Source organism: Alosa sapidissima, chromosome 9 (assembly GCF_018492685.1).
Source record: "Alosa sapidissima isolate fAloSap1 chromosome 9, fAloSap1.pri, whole genome shotgun sequence".
In the NCBI taxonomy this organism is placed as follows: domain Eukaryota; kingdom Metazoa; phylum Chordata; class Actinopteri; order Clupeiformes; family Clupeidae; genus Alosa; species Alosa sapidissima.
In genome coordinates, this window is record NC_055965.1 from 4,102,442 (window position 1) to 4,130,119 (window position 27,678).

At 44.2% G+C, this 27,678-nt stretch overlaps 1 protein-coding gene across 3 annotated transcripts in view; it reads left to right on the forward strand.

Moving 5' to 3' along the window:
* Window positions 1-6,155: 6,155 nt before the first annotated feature.
* Window positions 6,156-27,678, forward strand: part of LOC121719365 (serine protease FAM111A-like) — a 30,538-nt gene continuing 9,015 nt past the window's right edge. Inside the window, exons 1-6 of one of the 3 annotated variants that reach the window (XM_042104872.1) lie at window positions 6,156-6,732; window positions 12,973-13,106; window positions 13,303-13,362; window positions 19,498-19,616; window positions 25,857-25,990; window positions 26,187-26,246. In XM_042104872.1, coding sequence (XP_041960806.1) covers window positions 25,967-25,990; window positions 26,187-26,246 — 84 coding nt within the window. In that variant the 5' untranslated portion in view covers window positions 6,156-6,732; window positions 12,973-13,106; window positions 13,303-13,362; window positions 19,498-19,616; window positions 25,857-25,966. Of the gene's footprint in view, window positions 6,733-12,972; window positions 13,107-13,302; window positions 13,363-17,324; window positions 17,804-19,497; window positions 19,617-25,856; window positions 25,991-26,186; window positions 26,247-27,678 lie in introns of those variants that run through there. The other 2 variants (XM_042104871.1, XM_042104873.1) reach the window with 2 other exon arrangements.

The window sequence follows — 27,678 nt, forward strand, 5'->3', positions numbered from 1 at the left end:
CGATGTCTTTGTAAATTACGTTTAATTAAAAAGTGTTTCAGTCCGGTTCTCCCCTACTCTGGCGCAGACCGCCATTCAAACACACAGCTCGCGGGGTTTTCAAACTTAGCTAGCTGACTGACAATGTCAATATGCCAAAGTGGGCAAAGAGCATTTTGTCATTACAGTCAATCTCTTCATGAGTGTGCACACTGCTGAAAGATTACCTACGAGACAGGATGGACTTAACCCTTCTTTCAGGGTTGATGGATGTGCGCAGGTCTTGCGCGAATGGCTTGACATAGGACTACGGCCCACGTTCCGTCCAGCCCGACAGTTGTTGAGGAAGTTTGACGAAGCCTAGGCCTACTAGAACTTTTAAATTATTTTTAGGCCTAATAACAATTGCTCAAAGCGATTTTCACGAAGGGCCTAGGGCCATAGGCCTATGTTTTTTGTGTAGAGATGGCCCATGCATGAACGTTCTGCTTCTGCAAAGAGCGCACTGACACCCCTGTTCGTTCAACGCGACTTTCATGAAAACTAGGATTAACTGCCTGTCAGGTAGGCCTACTAATTGTTCTAAATTACAGGTGTCAAACTCAAGTTTGCCTTTAGCCTATATCTGGCGTATGAAAATATTTTTTGCGTGTAGTTGCCATGCATGGACGCACTGCTTCTGCAAATAGCGCACTGACACTGTCCTAAATAGCCTATTCAGTGCGATTTTCATGAAAACTCTAGGCCTAACTGCCTGTCTCAGGGAATATATAGCGCCTAGGTAGGCTATTAATTAATTGTTCTAAATCACAGCTGTCAGACTCAAGTTTAACTCAAGCCTTTAGCCTACATTTGGGGTAGGCCTATGAAAATATTTTTTGTGTAGCCTACAGTTGGCCCACCAGTTATGAACGCACTGCCTCTGCAAAGAGTCGACCCACACAGCAGTAGACTCCTAGGCGGATCCGCCTTCAAGACGCCAAACCCGCGTGACTGTCGCATTCGTTTTGGTGCCGCACAGAGGATCAGCTCCGCCTCCAGGCGGCCCCGTAAATTCTACTGTCAAACAGCGGATCCTGAGTGGACCCATGTCGGATCCGCGGGCGCGGACGCGCATTTACTGTAACGGTTGAACATGACTGTACACCAAGAGCCAAGAAGAGTCATACGAGTGGATATTTTCTTTGCTGGGACACGGTTGCGCTGAACCCTCTCGAGTAAGTGATATTTATTAATATATTGCGACATTCACAATAGCTAAACATTGGCCTTTGTGGTTTTATAATCATCATGTTTATTAATTGTAATGACGTTGTTTGATATTAGGACTAACGTTAACGTTAGTGCAACCAGAGACGTTTGTCATTTTGTGCAACAGTTTGTGCAAAGTTAACGTTATTGTTAGCTGTGATGCTCATATGAGTCTGTAGCCTATCTGGTTTAAAATGGGATAGCAATTTCGGCAGAATATGTTATGGTAGTGTGATTTAAAAAACACACATTGTTATTTAACATTAGTCTGGTCTTGTCTGTTTTAATGTGTCGCTGTTGTCCATATAGTGCTACTATGCTAGCGGCATATAGCTGCTAGCTAGCATGCTGCTAGGCGCAATTGCATAAGTTATTGCTAATGTCTATTAGTGCTATACATATATTGAAATCACGTTTGCGATGCAAACCTTGATTAAGGTGATATTGGCACTGGTATTTCAGTCAATGAAGTCAGTGAAGCACTCTGCTATGATAGCTACCTACAACTTTAGCATGTTGACTCACTGATAATGGTTTAGCCCTAGCCTCTAGCTAGCTGTGCATTAACGTTTGCATTTTGCCAAGTTTGGTCTCATACGTAACTTTAGTGTCTATCTGCCATCTTTGTAATGAAAGCCTCGGCATTTTAATCACTGTTTAAGTCGGTTCAGACAACTATTGGCATCGGTTTGTGATTTATTATGCTAACGTAACTTAACTGTATGGAACTTGGTCCCCATCTTCTATTTTGTTTGTTCTGCAGCGTCAACTTTTATCGGCTGGATTCTAGCATCTAACGTTACGATTGCCTCTGTTGGGTTTGCTTGATCAAGTAAGATACTTTCTGGATTGTTAAAATGTAATGTGAACACATTCCCGTAGCATTCCAAAATAGACCAGAGATGCTTGTACTATATGTATATTTGGAAATTTTGGGATTGCAATAACCATAATGATATCGTTATGTAACAGCCATCGTTTCGGGGACTCTGATGACAGTGAAGAGCCAGAAAATGGTGGCTGCATCTCTGAAGTACCTTCCAACTCGCCTGGTATATCAGTTGAAGCCTCAAGCCCAAGCCAATTGCACTGGCAAAGTAAGTAATAATCTCTTAACATTGAAATAACTAAATCATAATATTAATATTAGAGATATGGTTAACATTCTTAGTGCTAAAGACATTCCCCTCTCTTTGTATCTATTCCTCCAGCTCCACCATCTCGCCGAGTGCCAGGCAGCCGAGTCACTACCCCTCAACCTGGAGAAAACTGTTAAGGTAAAGACTGATCTCTGAAATAATATTGAATACAGTGGCCCCATCTATATTAACACAGCAGCAGTCACTCCATTACTTTCAAAATCTCAGCCAAATATTTTGTCAGTTAAAACATCTGCATTCATGCAATATTGCCTGAAAAGTTAATTCATTATTATCAGATTGTATTGAAACACATTGATTTCAATGTCAATCCATTCATGGAGTTGATATAGATAGTGCATACCAAAATATTGAAACATACAAATTCATGTCCAGCATGACCAGAGATTTGTTTTTGTTTGCCATTGTTTGGCCCTGTAGCTCTCAGCCTACCATGGTTAACAGATCACAACCATTTCTCTCCCTTAGCACCTCACCATGGGGCAGGACCGCAACACTCTTCACCACCTCAACTCCCTGCACCTGCATTTAACATACGGAGAGTTACTCAAGGTAGGGACTGATCTCTGAAATATTAGTGAATAGAAAGGCCCCATGTGTATTATCAGTCATGGTTAACAGATTTAATACAATTTTTTACAATTTTACAATTTAATACTACCATTTAATAAAAAAATGTTCCCCCTCTCGCACACCGCCCACCTCACTATGGGCCAGGAACGGCAGTCCCTCCTCAACTCCCTCCACCCCCACACCAGCCCTCAACGTGCAGCGAACAGAGGAGCTTTGTAAGTCATGTTTCTTTTTAAATTTAATCTCCTTAATACCTATCTCATATATTGTATTGTGTAAGCATACTTGGCTTTGGATGCTACATACCATAAACATAAACATATCTGTCTGTTTGATTACATGTGCTGTGAGGAAAAACATGGTGACACGGTCTGCCACGGACACTGAGGTCACCAAACACGCAATCAGTTGTTTCAACCGGCGGTGGATCGGGCAACGAGGAGATGTGTTCCGCCTCCATCCACACAAATGGAGTAATAGGAGAAATAAGCATTAAACAATCTTTTTATTGAACTTCTTGTCATTCACCAGTTATTCATTTTCTGATATTTTAGCTGTGCATAGCGCAGTATTTCATTGAAGTTGTAGCCTATTAGATAAAATATTTCATGTCTGCACTGACCTAGGCCTATAAAGCACTAAATTAGGTTTTGACCACAAAATGAATGTAAAGTAGCCTAGGCAATGTAGGCTACTTAACAAAAACAGAATAGCTTGTAACCTGTAACTTTCCATAAATGTCCATTTTATATTTCCATTGAGTAGTGATCACGTTTGTACAGTAAGTTGATGTCTTGACTTAAACCTTTTCTGTTAGGTTTATTGACAGTATTGTTAAGTTAAAATACGAGGCAATGCAGATTAATCGTAGGCCTATATTGCTGTAGTAGCCTAGGCTAGGCCTAGTGATAGTTTTACTTTTATCCTATAGTTGCCTAGTTTTATCCTACAGCAAGAACAGAAGGAATTTTGAAAATGAGATAAACGGGTCCAAAACGGACCCGGGCCAGATGAGCCTTTGAGTCCGTTGCGGGTCCGCGGCGGATGTATGTATCAATTTGCGGATCCCAAACGGACCCGCCGCGGAGGTAAGGTTTTAATCGCGGATGCGGAGTGGATGCAGTGCGGATCCACGGCGGGTCCGCGATCCGCCTTCGTAGCGGATCCGTTCCTGAGAGCATCTGGACTCCGATACGGGTCCGTTTCGCGGGTCCGTTCCGGAAGTCGTCATACCTCCGCGGCGGATCCGCCGCGGAGTCCTTTTGCTGTGTGGGGACACCCCTGTTCTATAATCAATGCGATTTTCATCTAATGTTATACATGAATATGCATGTGTCATGTTGCTATTATAAATAATTGAAATGTTGTGCATTAGGCTATTTTGTATGTTCATATATCCACTCAATGTTTTTATGTTAGGCTAGCCTACTGAATGCTTTTGTTCCAAGCGTCTATTGACACTAAACAGACAGATTAATAGTCTATGTTTAGCCTATTGCATTATTTTCCGTAACATAAGCTTATAGAATAATAGTCTGACGTCCGTGTAGCCTACTTTTGCGTTCATTTGATTGAATATTGTTTTTGAAATTGGATAGGCTAAGTCGAAAAATGGGTCATTTTAAAGCTTGTTAATGATTTCAATGTGTTTAAATGAGAAACAAGCAAAAGCAAATTTGGGCGGTTTTTTGTGCATTCTCGCGGTTTTTGACGAGGTTTTGGGCTGGAAAACCTTCCTGGCATCTGGCAACACTGCCGGCATTACAGCTTTCATTTCAGGTCAGAACTTGTAACTTTCTAGTTGTGTCGGTTTCCACCACCGTCATGTGAGCAGTTCCGTTTAACACATGGTTACTTGTACAACTGCTAAGAAGTATCGGATAAAACATACAAACTATTTGGAGCCTGGAGCAGCAGTCGGCCTATTGTGCCATTTGTCAAGGTAAGCACAGAGTAAGGGGCAGGGTATCATTAACGGGTATCATTACGGCCATGGAAACCCTTATGGCACTTTTCCCGTCGTCTCGTACTCGCTGGAATCAAGATGGATACCCAGGCTGTCAGAACCGATGTGTGACCTTCTGATAAAAATAGTTTCTCATCTTGAAAGTTGAATTTACTCAATAGAAACGGTAGGAGGTTAGTCATTAGTCATGAGATTAAAGTAAAAACATGTTAAACTATCGTTAGGCTGCAAATGTTCGAAATATGTACGTTTAAAAATGTCTCATGGGAAGAGTAGTCTTTCACTCGGAAATTAAAATATGGACACAGTCTTGTACCTTTGCCTTTTTTCAGCCTTTTTCAGTTTTTCTGTTAGTTTTTTTTTGATCGAAATGATATGTTGTATGAGTATGAGTCACGTCCGGTCACGTCGTAGCTGGTTAGCCTAAGGCAGGGGTGGGCAAACTGCGGCCCGCCAAGCACTTTAATCCGGCCCGCCGAGCATTTAATTTGGTTATCAGGCTGCTCGCTATTTTTTTCTCGCCGGCCAATTTTCAAAACCCAACGTGGCACTTAAATTTTGCCCACCCCTGATATAGACTCTAAACAGGACAGTAGACTTGCAAGCAAGCACTTTTCCAAGTGTTTTCCATTCTTTGACTTAAGAGATGTAAGAAGTAAGCTTACTTATTCACTGGTTAGGACGATTACAAGACATCTACAACTCTCCGCCTCCGCTCACACACACACACACACTCACAAATAAACACACCCGCACTTACATACACACACACACACATAAAGATACACACGCATGTAGGCAAGCAGGTAAACGCACACACACATAAACACACACACACACACACACACACACACACAGAGGCATGCACACACACAAGCACCCATTACCCCCACACAGACACTCACAGATGTGTGTGCTATGCGGTAGGCTACATCTAGTTCTTGTATCTAGTACTAGTCTTGTATGTGACGTAATGTATTGTAATAAATCTGCTGGGTAGGAAAAGGTCCCCCTCTAGCGACCCCCTTTGTCCCTTCCCCCAGGTAGACAACTCAGAGAATGTGTAGACCCCACACCACCACGGACAGTACAAAAGTAGCTTTATTTATTTCCACAGGCACAGCCAGGTAGCTCCGGACATTATAATTAATCAACTGACATGATTTGGGGGATCCTCACTCCCAATCCGTGCAAAACAGCAATCCAATAAAACACAGCAATTTATAAACACCACAAAGAGGAAAACATCTCCATTCGGGTATCACAGCACACCTTTCCAGTGTTCTCAATAAAAGGTTCCCCGCAACCCTGTCACTAATAAATTATGTTGCACAAAAGCTACCCGACTTTCAATTATAAAAACAGACACAGATACATATTAGTCAAATGAGAGTTATTAAAAGGGAGACTTCCCTGCTCCCTGAGACCCTCCCCTGGGGGCCTGATGGCAAGGGACAGCGAATCGAACTTTCAGGTGGCCAGCGAGGTTCCAGTATGTAAATTCCCGTGTGTAAGTTCCAGTATGTAGTTCCAGTGTGAAAGTTCTAGTCTGTAATTCCAGTATGAAAGTTCTGAGGAGTTCGTGCAGGGGCTCACGAGTCCAGTAGTCCAACTCGCCCGCCAGTCGCGGCGTTGGTCTAGGTTTTAACAAAGGCTTATACTAAGGTTTCCTCCCCCCCTACAGCTATCTTCACTGGCGGCGATCCTACTGACCGCGACCAGCACAATTCGTACCCGGTTTTGACCAACGCTCCCACAGCGTTTCGCCTGGACGCTCCAGATCAACCTTGGACTCTCTCTCACGTACGTTGCTCCTCTGCATGCTCATATTGTCTCCTACCCAGGTGAGTCCAATTAGGGCAATTAGGCATCAAACGCTCCCTCATTATCTCCAGGCATTGCCCCCTCAGTTCACCACACTTCTCCCTCCCTAATGAAAAGAGACTCGTCCCCGAGTCAGTCTGATCCTAGCTGAAAAACATTAGTCCAGGCAGGTCGCCGCCTATCCCGACATGGACGTGCTGGTGCCGTGAGGGGGGGATGGGCCCCATCACCCATCCCCACCTCACTGGCTCCCTCTGGGTCCTGCCTGCTGGTTTCAGAACCTGGCTCGGTAGGCCAGCCTCCATTCCCCTCCTGTGCTTGCTGCTCTGAAACAGCTACAGCCGCTGCCGCCTCCAGCAACGTTCCAGCCACGGGAGACGTACTTGATGGCACATCCCTCTCAGCATCATCCCCATCAGGCTGCATTCCTCCTGTGGCCTGACTGGCCTGGGATGCTGATGAGGCAGGTCGGTCATTGGGTACTGTGTTGTCCCTTGGGGTTTCCGATGGCTCCCCTGAAGCAGACAGACGAACAAAAGGTTTCAGTCGGTTAAAATGTACTATCATTTCAGGACCCCCTTCAGGCAAAACCAACTTATAGAGCACATTTGAAATGGATCCCAACACTTTATATGGGCCTTTATAACGCCTCTGCAATTTTGGACAACGACCCCTCTTCCTGGCTTTATTTTGGACCCACACCAACTCCCCGATAGTGTAGTACTGATGGTTGACTTTGAAATCAAATGCAGCCTTCTGCTGCACTGAAGCCCTGTCTTGATGTCTCTTCACTGCGTCAACCACTGTAGATAATGTGTCAGTAAGCCCCGCCACATAATCAGTCACTGCAGAGAACCTTTTCCTATGGCCTGTGTCCCACATCACATCCACAGGAAGGATTATCTCCCGCCCAAACAATACCTTATGCGGTGTGAACCCAGTGGAGGCGTGAACACTACTCCTGTAGGCCATGAGCACATAGGGTAACAATACATCCCAATTACACTGGTTGTCCTCTACAAACAATGCCAACATGGACAACAGGGTGCGATTAAACCTCTCAACCATCCCATTCGATTCAGGGTGGTAGGGAGATGTTCGTGTCTTATGTATACAGAGCAATTGACAAACCTCTTTGAACAGTATGGACTCAAAATTTCTCCCTTGATCAGAATGGATGCTGCGTGGAGCCCCAAACCGACACACCCACTGTTCTACCAGGACCCGTGCCACAGATTTTGCTTCCTGATTTGGCAGCGCGTAAGCTTCGGTCCATTTGGAGAAGTAGTCACCCACTACTAAAATGTATTTATTTTTATCTAGAGTTTCGGGCAAGGGACCCAATATATCCACTGCAATGCGCTCTAGCGGTCGAAATGTAGCAGAAGGGTTCAAGGGGGCCCTAGGAGAAGGCCCTTGCGACTTACGAGAGGCACAGTCCGGGCATGCTCTACAAAACTGCCGAACATCCCCAAACCATCCAGGCCAATAAAAACGATCTTTAACTTTAGCCTGCAGTTTTTGAATCCCTAAGTGGGCCCCAAACACACTACTATGCAGCATTTGCAGTGCAGCCTGCACCATCGTGCGGGGAAGTACCACCTGAGTACCTGAGGAGGCTGCATCAGAATATGTAGGTGGCACCCGGACCAAGCGTTGCCCTTGTACTTGAAGCTGATCCCATACTGTCAGATATTTCTGCAGCTCGGGGTGATGCTGCCCCACATCCACCCCTCCCTGCGGATCCGATTTTAATTTAATAATTAAAGTGATTTCCGGGTCATCCTTCTGCGCTTGAGTCAATTCATCCCCTGGACTCAGCCCTACACTCCCTGTCTGGGTCTGAGCCTCCACTCTAACTGTACAAATATTCTCCGTAGGAATTTTCTGTTTCTCTAGAGAACCACTAGGAAGACTTGTCATAGTCCAGGTCTCAGATAAAGGTAAGGGCCTGCGAGACAACGCATCCGCATTGGTGTGAAATTTGCCAGGCCGGTGTATGATTTTATAGTGAAACGCTGCCAGCTGCTCCACCCATCGAGCCAATTGTCCTTCAAGGCCCTGGAAATTATGTAGCCATCTTAGTGAGCTATGGTCAGTACGTAAAATAAATTCTTTGCCTAGTAGATAATGTTTAAAATGTTTAGTAAAAACCACCATGCTCAACAACTCTTTTTTTGTGGCCGCATATTTTCTCTCCTCTTTCGTTAGTGCTCTACTGGCATATGCCACTACCCTCTCCATACCCCCATCCCCTTCCTGCGACAACACTGCCCCAATACCAAAATCACTTGCGTCTGTATCCAAAATGAACGTTTTTTTGGGATCTGGATATGCTAAAACTGGGGCCGTAATCAGACTTGTTTTTAATTGCCGAAAAGCCTCTTCACATGAATGGTCCCACTTGTACTTTCTTCCCTTTTCAGTAAGTTGATGTAATGGTCTCGCTATCTGTGCAAAATCCTTAATGAAGCGGCGATAATACGACGCCAAACCAAGAAAACTTTTAATTTCTGTTTGAGTTTTTGGAACCGGCCAGCTCCTCACGGCCTGTACTTTCGAGGGGTCAGCCATAATCCCCTGAGCTGAAATAACGTGCCCCAGATAGCGTACCTCTGTCGCAAATAAATTGCATTTACCAGGCTTCACCTTTAAATTAGCTTGACCCAACTTTAAGAGAACCTCATCCAGTCTGCGCAGCTGTTCGTCAAATGTCCGGCCAAAACAAATAATATCGTCCAAATAGACTAAACATGTTGACCACTGCAAATCAGCCAGCACCAAGTCCATCAAGCGCTGGAACGTGCTGGGTGAGTTGCAGAGGCCAAAACTCAGCACATTAAACTCAAATAACCCCTGTCTAGTAATAAACGCAGTCTTTGGTTTATCACAAGGGTCAACCTCGACCTGCCAGTAGCCACTGGCCAGGTCGAGGGTGGAAAACCATTGAGCATTTGCCAGACTGTCCAACGCATCGTCGATCCTCGGCAGAGGGTAAGCATCCTTTACTGTGACTTCGTTCAATTTACGGTAGTCCACGCAGAAGCGCAGACTACCGTCCTTTTTTCTGACCGGGACTACTGGGGCAGCCCAGGGACTACATGAAGGGCGTATGATGTCATTATCCAGCATCTGTTTGATATGATCTGAGACCTCCTGTTGTAAGTGTAGGGGTACCCGGCGCGGGGGCATTTTAATTGGTCTAGCATTTCCAGTATCGATCTGATGCTGCGTCCTATGAGTCCTCCCCAAATCGTTATCGTTTTGGCTAAAAACCCCACTATGACGCTGGAGTAACTCTCGCACGGATTTTAACTCTGCTGGAGAGAGCTGTTTTTCCACCAGCCCAAGCTTGGAAAAGAGAGTCTCCACAGACCAACCATTATTCGCTGGTACGGTATGGTCTTCTATAGTTACATCGGTATACATAGTGCCCACCTTCATACCCTTCTTCAAAATACAAGGCTCCTCAGTCACATTTATAACCCTCACTGGTACCCTCCCCTGCTGAGCTCTACAAACCACCCGCGCCACCATCAAATCACAATAGGAGGACAGGGAATCAGACGGCTCCAGCAGCCCGATGGCCCGACCGGCTAAGAGTCCCTCTACCGCCCCTGAAATAATTGCTTCCGAGCGTGGTCCCACCACAGTATCAGTCTGTACAGTCACCAATTTCGGCTGACTAGCCTCATTCATAGATATCAGTGGTAATTTCTTCCCCATCAAACAGCAACATTTATTAGCCAGATCGACTACAGCCCCATATTTTGTCAGGAAATCAATCCCCAGCAAGATCTCAGTCGACACATCAACCACTAAAAACTCCACGACCAGAGCCAATGAGTCGAATTGACAGATAGTTTGCCACCTCCCCACTACACACATATCACTCCCATTTGCAGCTGAGGCTGTCCCCTGATACCCTGTTAACTCCCCCATCCCCTTTGTTATATGTAACCACCTGTGCTTAGGGATGATGGAGACTTGAGCCCCAGTATCTACCAAAATATGCACTAAACACCCACCTATTTTTGCATTGAGGTAGATTCCTGGGCTATCCAGATGATTGTAGGCCAGTCTTGCAGATCTGCAGAAAGGGGCGGGCATGTGGCCCATTACACCCACCCCTTCTAGTTTCCCTGCAGGTAGGGGCAATTACGACGCAGGTGCCTAGTGCACCCACACTCCCAGCACGCGTCCCTCTCCCGTGCTGCTGTTGCACGTTCAGGTATGTTAGTCTGGCCACGCCTCCCCAAGTCATCGTTGCGATTTCGCGTCACTCTATTGCTCACAGGGGCCTGCAGAGATGCCACACTATGCTGAAGGGTTTTAACTTCTTGTCTTAAACCCTCTACCACTCCCAGCAAAAGCTCCATTTGTTTATCGCTAGGAGATTTTTCAACCACTGCTCGCACCCTGGTATCATGACCGATTTGAGACATTTCCAAACTCTTTATCAATTCCAACTCAGCCGCTATATTAATGGCCTCTTCCAATGTGTTAGGTTTTTGACTACGGAGGTGTATTCTCAAATCGCCACTCCCCACATGTTCAACAAAGTGGTCTCGGGCGAACATATCACGAGTGACATTATCTGCCAAAGGGTAAGCTTTATAAATGAGACGGCGCAAGGCTGTACCAAAATCTCGGGCTGACTCGTTTGGTAAACGTCTACGAGACAAAAAGTTAACCCTATTCCAGTCTTCGCTATTGCACGGTTCAAAGCATCTACCCAGTGCTTCTTTTAAACTCACATAGTCATTACGGGCAGTGGAGTGTAACCCTGAATACAGCTCTCTAGCGCGGCCCGACAACAGGAGGGACATAAACTTCATTTTTAAAGCGTCATCCCACCCATTCACCTCAGCGGCTACTTCGAATTGTGCCACCCAGTCGGACCACTCCCGGCTAGTACCCGTGAAAGTTTCAGGCATGAACACTGGGCGAGATGTTCGTGTTGCTGGATTACTGCCCGATGGTACCGATGGTTCTACGCTCTCTGAGTCAGACATGATCCCACCGCTGCCACCAGTGTAATAAATCTGCTGGGTACACTGTAAAAAGTTTAACGTAAAATTTACAGCAACTTGCTGGCAGCAAATAACCAGCAAGTTGCTGTATTTCACTCTACAGTACACCTACTGTATATGAAATCACAGTACCTATGCCTGATACTGTAAATGCAAACTACAGTAGTACTACCAGTGCTGTAATGTATACAGTATTGAATTGTCTACCATATTTTTAATCACAGTACTTATGGATCATACTGTAACTTAGTACAGTAGTAATACCAGTGCTGTAATATTATATACAGTAATTTTGGGAATTTCATATCCTGCTTTATCTACAGCCAGGATAAATTTGACTAGGCCTAGGTATGGTTTAGGCTACACAAACTTGCATAAATAACCATTGACAACTTGTTATCAGTTTGAAAAGCAAGTACATTTATTCATTTTTTTCCGTTTAGAAATTTTCGTGTGCTGCATCCTAACGTTAGACCACCAGTGTAATAAATCTGCTGGGTAGGAAAAGGTCCCCCTCTAGCGACCCCCTTTGTCCCTTCCCCCAGGTAGACAACTCAGAGAATGTGTAGACCCCACACCACCACGGACAGTACAAAAGTAGCTTTATTTATTTCCACAGGCACAGCCAGGTAGCTCCGGACATTATAATTAATCAACTGACATGATTTGGGGGATCCTCACTCCCAATCCGTGCAAAACAGCAATCCAATAAAACACAGCAATTCATAAACACCACAAAGAGGAAAACATCTCCATTCGGGTATCACAGCACACCTTTCCAGTGTTCTCAATAAAAGGTTCCCCGCAACCCTGTCACTAATAAATTATGTTGCACAAAAGCTACCTGACTTTCAATTATAAAAACAGACACAGATACATATTAGTCAAATGAGAGTTATTAAAAGGGAGACTTCCCTGCTCCCTGAGACCCTCCCCTGGGGGCCTGATGGCAAGGGACAGCGAATCGAACTTTCAGGTGGACAGCGAGGTTCCAGTATGTAAATTCCCGTGTGTAAGTTCCAGTATGTAGTTCCAGTGTGAAAGTTCTAGTCTGTAATTCCAGTATGAAAGTTCTGAGGAGTTCGTGCAGGGGCTCACGAGTCCAGTAGTCCAACTCGCCCGCCAGTCGCGGCGTTGGTCTAGGTTTTAACAAAGGCTTATACTAAGGTTTCCTCCCCCCCTACAGCTATCTTCACTGGCGGCGATCCTACTGACCGCGACCAACGCTCCCCCAGCGTTTCGCCTGGACGCTCCAGATCAACCTTGGACTCTCTCTCACGCACGTTGCTCCTCTGCATGCTCATATTGTCTCCTACCCAGGTGAGTCCAATTAGGGCAATTAGGCATCAAACGCTCCCTCATTATCTCCAGGCATTGCCCCCTCAGTTCACCACAGTATCATGAAATGTTGTATGCAACATATACTATACATAATTCCGTTTCAACTAAAATGGGAGAGGCTAAAGACAGCATTTTGGGTCAAATACATGTTCTAACTTTATTATTTTGCTGTTAGGTGAAAAAGCCTAAAAAGAAAAAAAAGCAAACACAAAAAAATCAGAGGATGGCAAAAATGGTAAGTATAGTTAAAATAATAACAATGTTCTGTCATCAGTGATTAACATTTATCATCATCAAGTTTTGAGGACAGGCAAGAGTGACATTCCCTGTCGACCCCCCCCCCCCCACCCCAATGCCTTCAGATGTTCCAACCCCATGTCACCCCCCCCCCCCCCCCCCCCCATATTGTAAATCATGTTTATACATCAGATTGTTATGTAGCATAGCCAACAAACACATACCTTGGCAAATAATGGTCTAAACTCATTTGTTCATTCTATATTGATCTACTTATGCACACAGCTTCACAAGACCTGATTCTAGGTCTCAGTTCTGTTTCTAAGTCAAATCAAGTGACCTAGAGGTCTGAAATGTGGTCAGTTCAGAGATGCTTGTTATCCGGAAAAAAGAGAAAACAATATTCTAGCTTCTGTAACTCTGTCAGTACATCACACACAGTTATTCGGATTGTTTCCCAAAAAATTGCAGTGTCTGAGCTTTCCAAAGAGGTCAGGCATTTGATTATAAGCCAAGTATGTAGGAGCAATGCCCTTCTAAGTATATGATGTGCAATATTGGGCAAAACAATCAAAATGGGACATAAGTATAATTTATAATTGCTCAGACTTGCAGAAGAAAAGATTTGACACATGACAATGACAATTCAATAATGGGCCTACCCTTTTCACCACCTTCTCTGTGCAAGCATCCACTAACCTGGACTTTTTAGGGGGCTTTCCTCTCAGGGCAAATGAGAGGATGCTTAATTGCTTTCTAACTGTCATTTTTGAAAGACAGATGCAATGATTTATGCATCCATGGCCAGGATAAAATTATGATAACATATTATTATATTATTATTATAACATATGACAATATTTTAAAAGTGACCTATAACATCGACTATGCAATAAACTTTAATTGATTTAGTATTTATTTACTTTTATTTATGTAGTGCTAATAAAATTATTAAGCCTATTTGGTGAGAGAGAGTTGTTTATAATGCAGGGCTTAAAGCAATAAAAATGGTCTGTGCCTGAAGTTATCAGACATTTATGAGGACGTCATACCGTCTCATTGACTATTTTCAAATGTTAAGCATACCAGCTCACGCCTGAATTTAGGCACGGTGCCTCAATACTTTAAGCCTGATAATGTGACAATGTAGCCTACTGTTGGCTAAGTTAGACATGAACAACTAATGCTAATTATCTGGGAAACATTCTCTAACAGCAGTCAAGTTGTCATTGTTCTTGTCAAACAAGTTGTACATTTTATTTGTGTGATTTGTGAATTATTTTGTGAACATTAAAATATTACTTACTCTGTGCTCAAAGTAATGCTCGAAGCTCCAGTGTTCTGGAGGTGAACCATGGAGGTATTATATATAACTGGAGAGAGTGACTAAGTCCCGCCCCCATTCATTTCAATGGCCCATGCTAGGCTAGCTACTTCAGCCAAAAAAGTTTGAAATTGACCGCAGCCATCTTTAAGAAAATGGCGTTTCATGGGTGTTCGTTTCCGGCACCAGCTAGAACTAGAAAAGCATTTCCTGAAGGAAATACAGTGCATGAAAATGCAAAAATAGCGTGCTAACAATGTTAACTATGCTAACCATGTGACTTAGCTAACCTAGCTAATCATTTTTATTAGTTATGCTAACTATGCTAACTAGTATGCTAACATGCTAATTATGTTAACCATGTGACTTAGCTAACTTCGCTAATCATTTTTAATAGTTATGCTAACTATGCTAACTAACATGCTAGCATGCTAACTATGCTCACCATGTGACTTAGCTAACTTCGCTAATCACTTTTAGCAGTTATGCTAACTAGCATGCTAACATGTTAGCATGCTAACTATGCTAACCATATGACTTGGCTAACTTCGCTAATCATTTTTAGTAGTTATGCTAACTATGCTAACTAGCATGCTAACATGCTAGCATGCTAACTATGTTAACCATGTTACTTAGCTAACTTAACTAATCATTTTAAGTAGTTTTGCTAAAAATGCTAACTAGCATGCTAACATGCTAGCATGCTAACTATACTAACCATGTATACTAACCAACTATACTAACCAGGCTCGTTAAAATAGAACCCTGAGTGTGTATGTCTGTGCGTGCGTGTGTGTCTGCATGTAGCTGTGAGAGTTAGTGTATATGTTGTGTGTGTGTGTGTGTGTATCTGCATGGGGTGCGAGAGTTAGTGTGCATATTGTGTGTGTGTGTGAGTATGTATGTCTGTGAGTGTGTGTGTGTGTGTGTGTATATGTGTGTGTGTGTGTGAGTGCGTGTGCATGTATATGTATTTATGTGTGTGTGTGTTTGTCTGTGTGTGTATATGTGTGTGTGTGTGTGTGTGTGTGTGTGTGTGTGTGTGTGTGTGTGTATATGTATATGTGTGTGTGTGTGTGTTTGTCTGTGTGTGTACGTGTGAGTGTATATATCTGTGTGTATATGTGTGAGTGTGTGTCGGTATATGTGTGTGTGTATGTCTGTGTGTGTGTGTGTATGTATGAGTATGTGTGTGTGTAGGAGGTATAGAAGTATGTGTGCATCTGGATACAACATTCTATCCCACCGGTCACATGTTTACATGTTTACTCATTCTGCAAACACACCAAAGACATTTGAATAATTATAAATGTATATATAATAACTAGACACCTTAAAGACCATGTGTACAAAAATATTTTCACTATGTTTATTTTTAACATACTTTAAAAACCTTTTATTTGGGAGGCAGTCATCCTCTTCTCAAGGTGCAACCAGGAAGTAAACAGCTCTGGTCATGTGACAATTTACTCAAAACATTTGACACTGCACACATTTCATTGAAACACTCTATTATTTCAATATTTACTGAAAGAGTATTGGGAAATTCCCCAGTAACAGTTTTAGAGTTTTCAGATTGTGTGGCAACAATTGACCTCTCCAGAATAAGTCCCGCCTCCGTAACTTCCGTATCCATCCAACTTCCTGGTGTCGATTGTCTATGGGAAATAACATGGCGTTTCGAAATATCATACCGGTAAAACATCTGTAGGTAGCGAAGTAGAAAAAAATGGTGGGCAGATTGGCCTACACACTTCTGCCATCTAGTTTCCACTGGATTTTTTGATTGTCGGTGCCGTTTAAGTAGTATAGTCTATAGTATACTACTTAAATCCAGTGGAAACTAGATGGCAGAAGTGTGTAGGCCAATCTGCCCACCAGCTTTTTCTACTTTGTCACCTACAGAGTTTGACAGGTACGATCTTTCAAAACGCCATGTTATTTCCCATAGATATTTGACGACAGAAGGTTGGATGGATACGGAAGTTAGGAGGCGGGACTTATTCTGGAGAGGTCTATTGTCTTGCCTTACATACCTGCTTAACCGGTGTTCCAGTTTAGATGGTGAGCAGGTTAACTGGTGATATTTGCATAAAATCACTGAATATTCAACAAGACCCTGCCTACTTCTTAATCTGCTCTGCCTCCGATAGTGCAGATTTAGGCTACAGTTTCAAAATGTTTGCAAGTGAGACAATATAACGGATATCGCTAAAAAACATCACCAGTGTATGTCTAATACATGTCCGTTTAAGCATTATCCACAAATATGACACATACTGAATGAATGGAAAAAAATAAAACTAGCGATCTAGCTGGGATTCGAACCACGCATGGACAAGAAAGTTGATCAGATTAGCTTCTATATCGTCTATACCACTACACTACAAACCGTTGAAATCAATGCTGGATTTCTATGTATATATTACACTTCAAAGTTAACACAGGTTAACATATGTGAGAAATATACGGTAACATATTGTTGGTGGTAGTGCTGATTGCAATGTACTTTTTTTAATCTTGAATTCTAATCAATGTACATTTACATCTTGAATTTCCCCTGGGGATCAATAAAGTATCTATCTATCTATCTATCTATCTATCTATTTTGCCTCCGCAAGACTCATGTTCGAAACCCAACAAAACCTTTGTTGTTTTACTTTACACTTTGCAGTTTGCAGAGCATTTTGTGTGGATAATGCTTAAGCGGACATGCATTATACATGAACCGGTGATTTCCGCGTGTTTTCGGCAAGATCTTCATATTCTGTCTCACTGTGGGCTTGTGAAAATGTGAATCTCCTGGCACTCGAGGGGCGGAGGCAGAGCAAAGCGCTGTTAACAAGTAGGCATGCAGGATCTTGTTGAATATTTACAGATTTTATGCAAACATCACAAGTTAATCTGCTCACCATCTAAACTGGAACACCGGCATTACAGCTTTCATTTCAGGTCAGAACTTGTAACTTTCTAGTTGTGTCGGTTTCCACCACCGTCATGTGAGCAGTTCCGTTTAACACATGGTTACTTGTACAACTGCTAAGAAGTATCGGATAAAACATACAAACTATTTGGAGCCTGGAGCAGCAGTCGGCCTATTGTGCCATTTGTCAAGGTAAGCACAGAGTAAGGGGCAGGGTATCATTAACGGGTATCATTACGGCCATGGAAACCCTTATGGCACTTTTCCCGTGCCGGTCGTCTCGTACTCGCTGGAATCAAGATGGATACCCAGGCTGTCAGAACCGATGTGTGACCTTCTGATAAAAATAGTTTCTCATCTTGAAAGTTGAATTTACTCAATAGAAACGGTAGGAGGTTAGTCATTAGTCATGAGATTAAAGTAAAAACATGTTAAACTATCGTTAGGCTGCAAATGTTCGAAATATGTACGTTTAAAAATGTCTCATGGGAAGAGTAGTCTTTCACTCGGAAATTAAAATATGGACACAGTCTTGTACCTTTGCCTTTTTTCAGCCTTTTTCAGTTTTTCTGTTAGTTTTTTTTTGATCGAAATGATATGTTGTATGAGTATGAGTCACGTCCGGTCACGTCGTAGCTGGTTAGCCTAAGGCAGGGGTGGGCAAACTGCGGCCCGCCAAGCACTTTAATCCGGCCCGCCGAGCATTTAATTTGGTTATCAGGCTGCTCGCTATTTTTTTCTCGCCGGCCAATTTTCAAAACCCAACGTGGCACTTAAATTTTGCCCACCCCTGATATAGACTCTAAACAGGACAGTAGACTTGCAAGCAAGCACTTTTCCAAGTGTTTTCCATTCTTTGACTTAAGAGATGTAAGAAGTAAGCTTACTTATTCACTGGTTAGGACGATTACAAGACATCTACAACTCTCCGCCTCCGCTCACACACACACACACACTCACAAATAAACACACCCGCACTTACATACACACACACACACATAAAGATACACACGCATGTAGGCAAGCAGGTAAACGCACACACACATAAACACACACACACACACACACACACACACAAGCACCCATTACCCCCACACAGACACTCACAGATGTGTGTGCTATGCGGTAGGCTACATCTAGTTCTTGTATCTAGTACTAGTCTTGTATGTGACGTAATGTATTGTAATAAATCTGCTGGGTAGGAAAAGGTCCCCCTCTAGCGACCCCCTTTGTCCCTTCCCCCAGGTAGACAACTCAGAGAATGTGTAGACCCCACACCACCACGGACAGTACAAAAGTAGCTTTATTTATTTCCACAGGCACAGCCAGGTAGCTCCGGACATTATAATTAATCAACTGACATGATTTGGGGGATCCTCACTCCCAATCCGTGCAAAACAGCAATCCAATAAAACACAGCAATTTATAAACACCACAAAGAGGAAAACATCTCCATTCGGGTATCACAGCACACCTTTCCAGTGTTCTCAATAAAAGGTTCCCCGCAACCCTGTCACTAATAAATTATGTTGCACAAAAGCTACCCGACTTTCAATTATAAAAACAGACACAGATACATATTAGTCAAATGAGAGTTATTAAAAGGGAGACTTCCCTGCTCCCTGAGACCCTCCCCTGGGGGCCTGATGGCAAGGGACAGCGAATCGAACTTTCAGGTGGCCAGCGAGGTTCCAGTATGTAAATTCCCGTGTGTAAGTTCCAGTATGTAGTTCCAGTGTGAAAGTTCTAGTCTGTAATTCCAGTATGAAAGTTCTGAGGAGTTCGTGCAGGGGCTCACGAGTCCAGTAGTCCAACTCGCCCGCCAGTCGCGGCGTTGGTCTAGGTTTTAACAAAGGCTTATACTAAGGTTTCCTCCCCCCCTACAGCTATCTTCACTGGCGGCGATCCTACTGACCGCGACCAGCACAATTCGTACCCGGTTTTGACCAACGCTCCCACAGCGTTTCGCCTGGACGCTCCAGATCAACCTTGGACTCTCTCTCACGTACGTTGCTCCTCTGCATGCTCATATTGTCTCCTACCCAGGTGAGTCCAATTAGGGCAATTAGGCATCAAACGCTCCCTCATTATCTCCAGGCATTGCCCCCTCAGTTCACCACACTTCTCCCTCCCTAATGAAAAGAGACTCGTCCCCGAGTCAGTCTGATCCTAGCTGAAAAACATTAGTCCAGGCAGGTCGCCGCCTATCCCGACATGGACGTGCTGGTGCCGTGAGGGGGGGATGGGCCCCATCACCCATCCCCACCTCACTGGCTCCCTCTGGGTCCTGCCTGCTGGTTTCAGAACCTGGCTCGGTAGGCCAGCCTCCATTCCCCTCCTGTGCTTGCTGCTCTGAAACAGCTACAGCCGCTGCCGCCTCCAGCAACGTTCCAGCCACGGGAGACGTACTTGATGGCACATCCCTCTCAGCATCATCCCCATCAGGCTGCATTCCTCCTGTGGCCTGACTGGCCTGGGATGCTGATGAGGCAGGTCGGTCATTGGGTACTGTGTTGTCCCTTGGGGTTTCCGATGGCTCCCCTGAAGCAGACAGACGAACAAAAGGTTTCAGTCGGTTAAAATGTACTATCATTTCAGGACCCCCTTCAGGCAAAACCAACTTATAGAGCACATTTGAAATGGATCCCAACACTTTATATGGGCCTTTATAACGCCTCTGCAATTTTGGACAACGACCCCTCTTCCTGGCTTTATTTTGGACCCACACCAACTCCCCGATAGTGTAGTACTGATGGTTGACTTTGAAATCAAATGCAGCCTTCTGCTGCACTGAAGCCCTGTCTTGATGTCTCTTCACTGCGTCAACCACTGTAGATAATGTGTCAGTAAGCCCCGCCACATAATCAGTCACTGCAGAGAACCTTTTCCTATGGCCTGTGTCCCACATCACATCCACAGGAAGGATTATCTCCCGCCCAAACAATACCTTATGCGGTGTGAACCCAGTGGAGGCGTGAACACTACTCCTGTAGGCCATGAGCACATAGGGTAACAATACATCCCAATTACACTGGTTGTCCTCTACAAACAATGCCAACATGGACAACAGGGTGCGATTAAACCTCTCAACCATCCCATTCGATTCAGGGTGGTAGGGAGATGTTCGTGTCTTATGTATACAGAGCAATTGACAAACCTCTTTGAACAGTATGGACTCAAAATTTCTCCCTTGATCAGAATGGATGCTGCGTGGAGCCCCAAACCGACACACCCACTGTTCTACCAGGACCCGTGCCACAGATTTTGCTTCCTGATTTGGCAGCGCGTAAGCTTCGGTCCATTTGGAGAAGTAGTCACCCACTACTAAAATGTATTTATTTTTATCTAGAGTTTCGGGCAAGGGACCCAATATATCCACTGCAATGCGCTCTAGCGGTCGAAATGTAGCAGAAGGGTTCAAGGGGGCCCTAGGAGAAGGCCCTTGCGACTTACGAGAGGCACAGTCCGGGCATGCTCTACAAAACTGCCGAACATCCCCAAACCATCCAGGCCAATAAAAACGATCTTTAACTTTAGCCTGCAGTTTTTGAATCCCTAAGTGGGCCCCAAACACACTACTATGCAGCATTTGCAGTGCAGCCTGCACCATCGTGCGGGGAAGTACCACCTGAGTACCTGAGGAGGCTGCATCAGAATATGTAGGTGGCACCCGGACCAAGCGTTGCCCTTGTACTTGAAGCTGATCCCATACTGTCAGATATTTCTGCAGCTCGGGGTGATGCTGCCCCACATCCACCCCTCCCTGCGGATCCGATTTTAATTTAATAATTAAAGTGATTTCCGGGTCATCCTTCTGCGCTTGAGTCAATTCATCCCCTGGACTCAGCCCTACACTCCCTGTCTGGGTCTGAGCCTCCACTCTAACTGTACAAATATTCTCCGTAGGAATTTTCTGTTTCTCTAGAGAACCACTAGGAAGACTTGTCATAGTCCAGGTCTCAGATAAAGGTAAGGGCCTGCGAGACAACGCATCCGCATTGGTGTGAAATTTGCCAGGCCGGTGTATGATTTTATAGTGAAACGCTGCCAGCTGCTCCACCCATCGAGCCAATTGTCCTTCAAGGCCCTGGAAATTATGTAGCCATCTTAGTGAGCTATGGTCAGTACGTAAAATAAATTCTTTGCCTAGTAGATAATGTTTAAAATGTTTAGTAAAAACCACCATGCTCAACAACTCTTTTTTTGTGGCCGCATATTTTCTCTCCTCTTTCGTTAGTGCTCTACTGGCATATGCCACTACCCTCTCCATACCCCCATCCCCTTCCTGCGACAACACTGCCCCAATACCAAAATCACTTGCGTCTGTATCCAAAATGAACGTTTTTTTGGGATCTGGATATGCTAAAACTGGGGCCGTAATCAGACTTGTTTTTAATTGCCGAAAAGCCTCTTCACATGAATGGTCCCACTTGTACTTTCTTCCCTTTTCAGTAAGTTGATGTAATGGTCTCGCTATCTGTGCAAAATCCTTAATGAAGCGGCGATAATACGACGCCAAACCAAGAAAACTTTTAATTTCTGTTTGAGTTTTTGGAACCGGCCAGCTCCTCACGGCCTGTACTTTCGAGGGGTCAGCCATAATCCCCTGAGCTGAAATAACGTGCCCCAGATAGCGTACCTCTGTCGCAAATAAATTGCATTTACCAGGCTTCACCTTTAAATTAGCTTGACCCAACTTTAAGAGAACCTCATCCAGTCTGCGCAGCTGTTCGTCAAATGTCCGGCCAAAACAAATAATATCGTCCAAATAGACTAAACATGTTGACCACTGCAAATCAGCCAGCACCAAGTCCATCAAGCGCTGGAACGTGCTGGGTGAGTTGCAGAGGCCAAAACTCAGCACATTAAACTCAAATAACCCCTGTCTAGTAATAAACGCAGTCTTTGGTTTATCACAAGGGTCAACCTCGACCTGCCAGTAGCCACTGGCCAGGTCGAGGGTGGAAAACCATTGAGCATTTGCCAGACTGTCCAACGCATCGTCGATCCTCGGCAGAGGGTAAGCATCCTTTACTGTGACTTCGTTCAATTTACGGTAGTCCACGCAGAAGCGCAGACTACCGTCCTTTTTTCTGACCGGGACTACTGGGGCAGCCCAGGGACTACATGAAGGGCGTATGATGTCATTATCCAGCATCTGTTTGATATGATCTGAGACCTCCTGTTGTAAGTGTAGGGGTACCCGGCGCGGGGGCATTTTAATTGGTCTAGCATTTCCAGTATCGATCTGATGCTGCGTCCTATGAGTCCTCCCCAAATCGTTATCGTTTTGGCTAAAAACCCCACTATGACGCTGGAGTAACTCTCGCACGGATTTTAACTCTGCTGGAGAGAGCTGTTTTTCCACCAGCCCAAGCTTGGAAAAGAGAGTCTCCACAGACCAACCATTATTCGCTGGTACGGTATGGTCTTCTATAGTTACATCGGTATACATAGTGCCCACCTTCATACCCTTCTTCAAAATACAAGGCTCCTCAGTCACATTTATAACCCTCACTGGTACCCTCCCCTGCTGAGCTCTACAAACCACCCGCGCCACCATCAAATCACAATAGGAGGACAGGGAATCAGACGGCTCCAGCAGCCCGATGGCCCGACCGGCTAAGAGTCCCTCTACCGCCCCTGAAATAATTGCTTCCGAGCGTGGTCCCACCACAGTATCAGTCTGTACAGTCACCAATTTCGGCTGACTAGCCTCATTCATAGATATCAGTGGTAATTTCTTCCCCATCAAACAGCAACATTTATTAGCCAGATCGACTACAGCCCCATATTTTGTCAGGAAATCAATCCCCAGCAAGATCTCAGTCGACACATCAACCACTAAAAACTCCACGACCAGAGCCAATGAGTCGAATTGACAGATAGTTTGCCACCTCCCCACTACACACATATCACTCCCATTTGCAGCTGAGGCTGTCCCCTGATACCCTGTTAACTCCCCCATCCCCTTTGTTATATGTAACCACCTGTGCTTAGGGATGATGGAGACTTGAGCCCCAGTATCTACCAAAATATGCACTAAACACCCACCTATTTTTGCATTGAGGTAGATTCCTGGGCTATCCAGATGATTGTAGGCCAGTCTTGCAGATCTGCAGAAAGGGGCGGGCATGTGGCCCATTACACCCACCCCTTCTAGTTTCCCTGCAGGTAGGGGCAATTACGACGCAGGTGCCTAGTGCACCCACACTCCCAGCACGCGTCCCTCTCCCGTGCTGCTGTTGCACGTTCAGGTATGTTAGTCTGGCCACGCCTCCCCAAGTCATCGTTGCGATTTCGCGTCACTCTATTGCTCACAGGGGCCTGCAGAGATGCCACACTATGCTGAAGGGTTTTAACTTCTTGTCTTAAACCCTCTACCACTCCCAGCAAAAGCTCCATTTGTTTATCGCTAGGAGATTTTTCAACCACTGCTCGCACCCTGGTATCATGACCGATTTGAGACATTTCCAAACTCTTTATCAATTCCAACTCAGCCGCTATATTAATGGCCTCTTCCAATGTGTTAGGTTTTTGACTACGGAGGTGTATTCTCAAATCGCCACTCCCCACATGTTCAACAAAGTGGTCTCGGGCGAACATATCACGAGTGACATTATCTGCCAAAGGGTAAGCTTTATAAATGAGACGGCGCAAGGCTGTACCAAAATCTCGGGCTGACTCGTTTGGTAAACGTCTACGAGACAAAAAGTTAACCCTATTCCAGTCTTCGCTATTGCACGGTTCAAAGCATCTACCCAGTGCTTCTTTTAAACTCACATAGTCATTACGGGCAGTGGAGTGTAACCCTGAATACAGCTCTCTAGCGCGGCCCGACAACAGGAGGGACATAAACTTCATTTTTAAAGCGTCATCCCACCCATTCACCTCAGCGGCTACTTCGAATTGTGCCACCCAGTCGGACCACTCCCGGCTAGTACCCGTGAAAGTTTCAGGCATGAACACTGGGCGAGATGTTCGTGTTGCTGGATTACTGCCCGATGGTACCGATGGTTCTACGCTCTCTGAGTCAGACATGATCCCACCGCTGCCACCAGTGTAATAAATCTGCTGGGTACACTGTAAAAAGTTTAACGTAAAATTTACAGCAACTTGCTGGCAGCAAATAACCAGCAAGTTGCTGTATTTCACTCTACAGTACACCTACTGTATATGAAATCACAGTACCTATGCCTGATACTGTAAATGCAAACTACAGTAGTACTACCAGTGCTGTAATGTATACAGTATTGAATTGTCTACCATATTTTTAATCACAGTACTTATGGATCATACTGTAACTTAGTACAGTAGTAATACCAGTGCTGTAATATTATATACAGTAATTTTGGGAATTTCATATCCTGCTTTATCTACAGCCAGGATAAATTTGACTAGGCCTAGGTATGGTTTAGGCTACACAAACTTGCATAAATAACCATTGACAACTTGTTATCAGTTTGAAAAGCAAGTACATTTATTCATTTTTTTCCGTTTAGAAATTTTCGTGTGCTGCATCCTAACGTTAGACCACCAGTGTAATAAATCTGCTGGGTAGGAAAAGGTCCCCCTCTAGCGACCCCCTTTGTCCCTTCCCCCAGGTAGACAACTCAGAGAATGTGTAGACCCCACACCACCACGGACAGTACAAAAGTAGCTTTATTTATTTCCACAGGCACAGCCAGGTAGCTCCGGACATTATAATTAATCAACTGACATGATTTGGGGGATCCTCACTCCCAATCCGTGCAAAACAGCAATCCAATAAAACACAGCAATTCATAAACACCACAAAGAGGAAAACATCTCCATTCGGGTATCACAGCACACCTTTCCAGTGTTCTCAATAAAAGGTTCCCCGCAACCCTGTCACTAATAAATTATGTTGCACAAAAGCTACCTGACTTTCAATTATAAAAACAGACACAGATACATATTAGTCAAATGAGAGTTATTAAAAGGGAGACTTCCCTGCTCCCTGAGACCCTCCCCTGGGGGCCTGATGGCAAGGGACAGCGAATCGAACTTTCAGGTGGACAGCGAGGTTCCAGTATGTAAATTCCCGTGTGTAAGTTCCAGTATGTAGTTCCAGTGTGAAAGTTCTAGTCTGTAATTCCAGTATGAAAGTTCTGAGGAGTTCGTGCAGGGGCTCACGAGTCCAGTAGTCCAACTCGCCCGCCAGTCGCGGCGTTGGTCTAGGTTTTAACAAAGGCTTATACTAAGGTTTCCTCCCCCCCTACAGCTATCTTCACTGGCGGCGATCCTACTGACCGCGACCAACGCTCCCCCAGCGTTTCGCCTGGACGCTCCAGATCAACCTTGGACTCTCTCTCACGCACGTTGCTCCTCTGCATGCTCATATTGTCTCCTACCCAGGTGAGTCCAATTAGGGCAATTAGGCATCAAACGCTCCCTCATTATCTCCAGGCATTGCCCCCTCAGTTCACCACAGTATCATGAAATGTTGTATGCAACATATACTATACATAATTCCGTTTCAACTAAAATGGGAGAGGCTAAAGACAGCATTTTGGGTCAAATACATGTTCTAACTTTATTATTTTGCTGTTAGGTGAAAAAGCCTAAAAAGAAAAAAAAGCAAACACAAAAAAATCAGAGGATGGCAAAAATGGTAAGTATAGTTAAAATAATAACAATGTTCTGTCATCAGTGATTAACATTTATCATCATCAAGTTTTGAGGACAGGCAAGAGTGACATTCCCTGTCGACCCCCCCCCCCCCCACCCCAATGCCTTCAGATGTTCCAACCCCATGTCACCCCCCCCCCCCCCCCCCCCCCATATTGTAAATCATGTTTATACATCAGATTGTTATGTAGCATAGCCAACAAACACATACCTTGGCAAATAATGGTCTAAACTCATTTGTTCATTCTATATTGATCTACTTATGCACACAGCTTCACAAGACCTGATTCTAGGTCTCAGTTCTGTTTCTAAGTCAAATCAAGTGACCTAGAGGTCTGAAATGTGGTCAGTTCAGAGATGCTTGTTATCCGGAAAAAAGAGAAAACAATATTCTAGCTTCTGTAACTCTGTCAGTACATCACACACAGTTATTCGGATTGTTTCCCAAAAAATTGCAGTGTCTGAGCTTTCCAAAGAGGTCAGGCATTTGATTATAAGCCAAGTATGTAGGAGCAATGCCCTTCTAAGTATATGATGTGCAATATTGGGCAAAACAATCAAAATGGGACATAAGTATAATTTATAATTGCTCAGACTTGCAGAAGAAAAGATTTGACACATGACAATGACAATTCAATAATGGGCCTACCCTTTTCACCACCTTCTCTGTGCAAGCATCCACTAACCTGGACTTTTTAGGGGGCTTTCCTCTCAGGGCAAATGAGAGGATGCTTAATTGCTTTCTAACTGTCATTTTTGAAAGACAGATGCAATGATTTATGCATCCATGGCCAGGATAAAATTATGATAACATATTATTATATTATTATTATAACATATGACAATATTTTAAAAGTGACCTATAACATCGACTATGCAATAAACTTTAATTGATTTAGTATTTATTTACTTTTATTTATGTAGTGCTAATAAAATTATTAAGCCTATTTGGTGAGAGAGAGTTGTTTATAATGCAGGGCTTAAAGCAATAAAAATGGTCTGTGCCTGAAGTTATCAGACATTTATGAGGACGTCATACCGTCTCATTGACTATTTTCAAATGTTAAGCATACCAGCTCACGCCTGAATTTAGGCACGGTGCCTCAATACTTTAAGCCTGATAATGTGACAATGTAGCCTACTGTTGGCTAAGTTAGACATGAACAACTAATGCTAATTATCTGGGAAACATTCTCTAACAGCAGTCAAGTTGTCATTGTTCTTGTCAAACAAGTTGTACATTTTATTTGTGTGATTTGTGAATTATTTTGTGAACATTAAAATATTACTTACTCTGTGCTCAAAGTAATGCTCGAAGCTCCAGTGTTCTGGAGGTGAACCATGGAGGTATTATATATAACTGGAGAGAGTGACTAAGTCCCGCCCCCATTCATTTCAATGGCCCATGCTAGGCT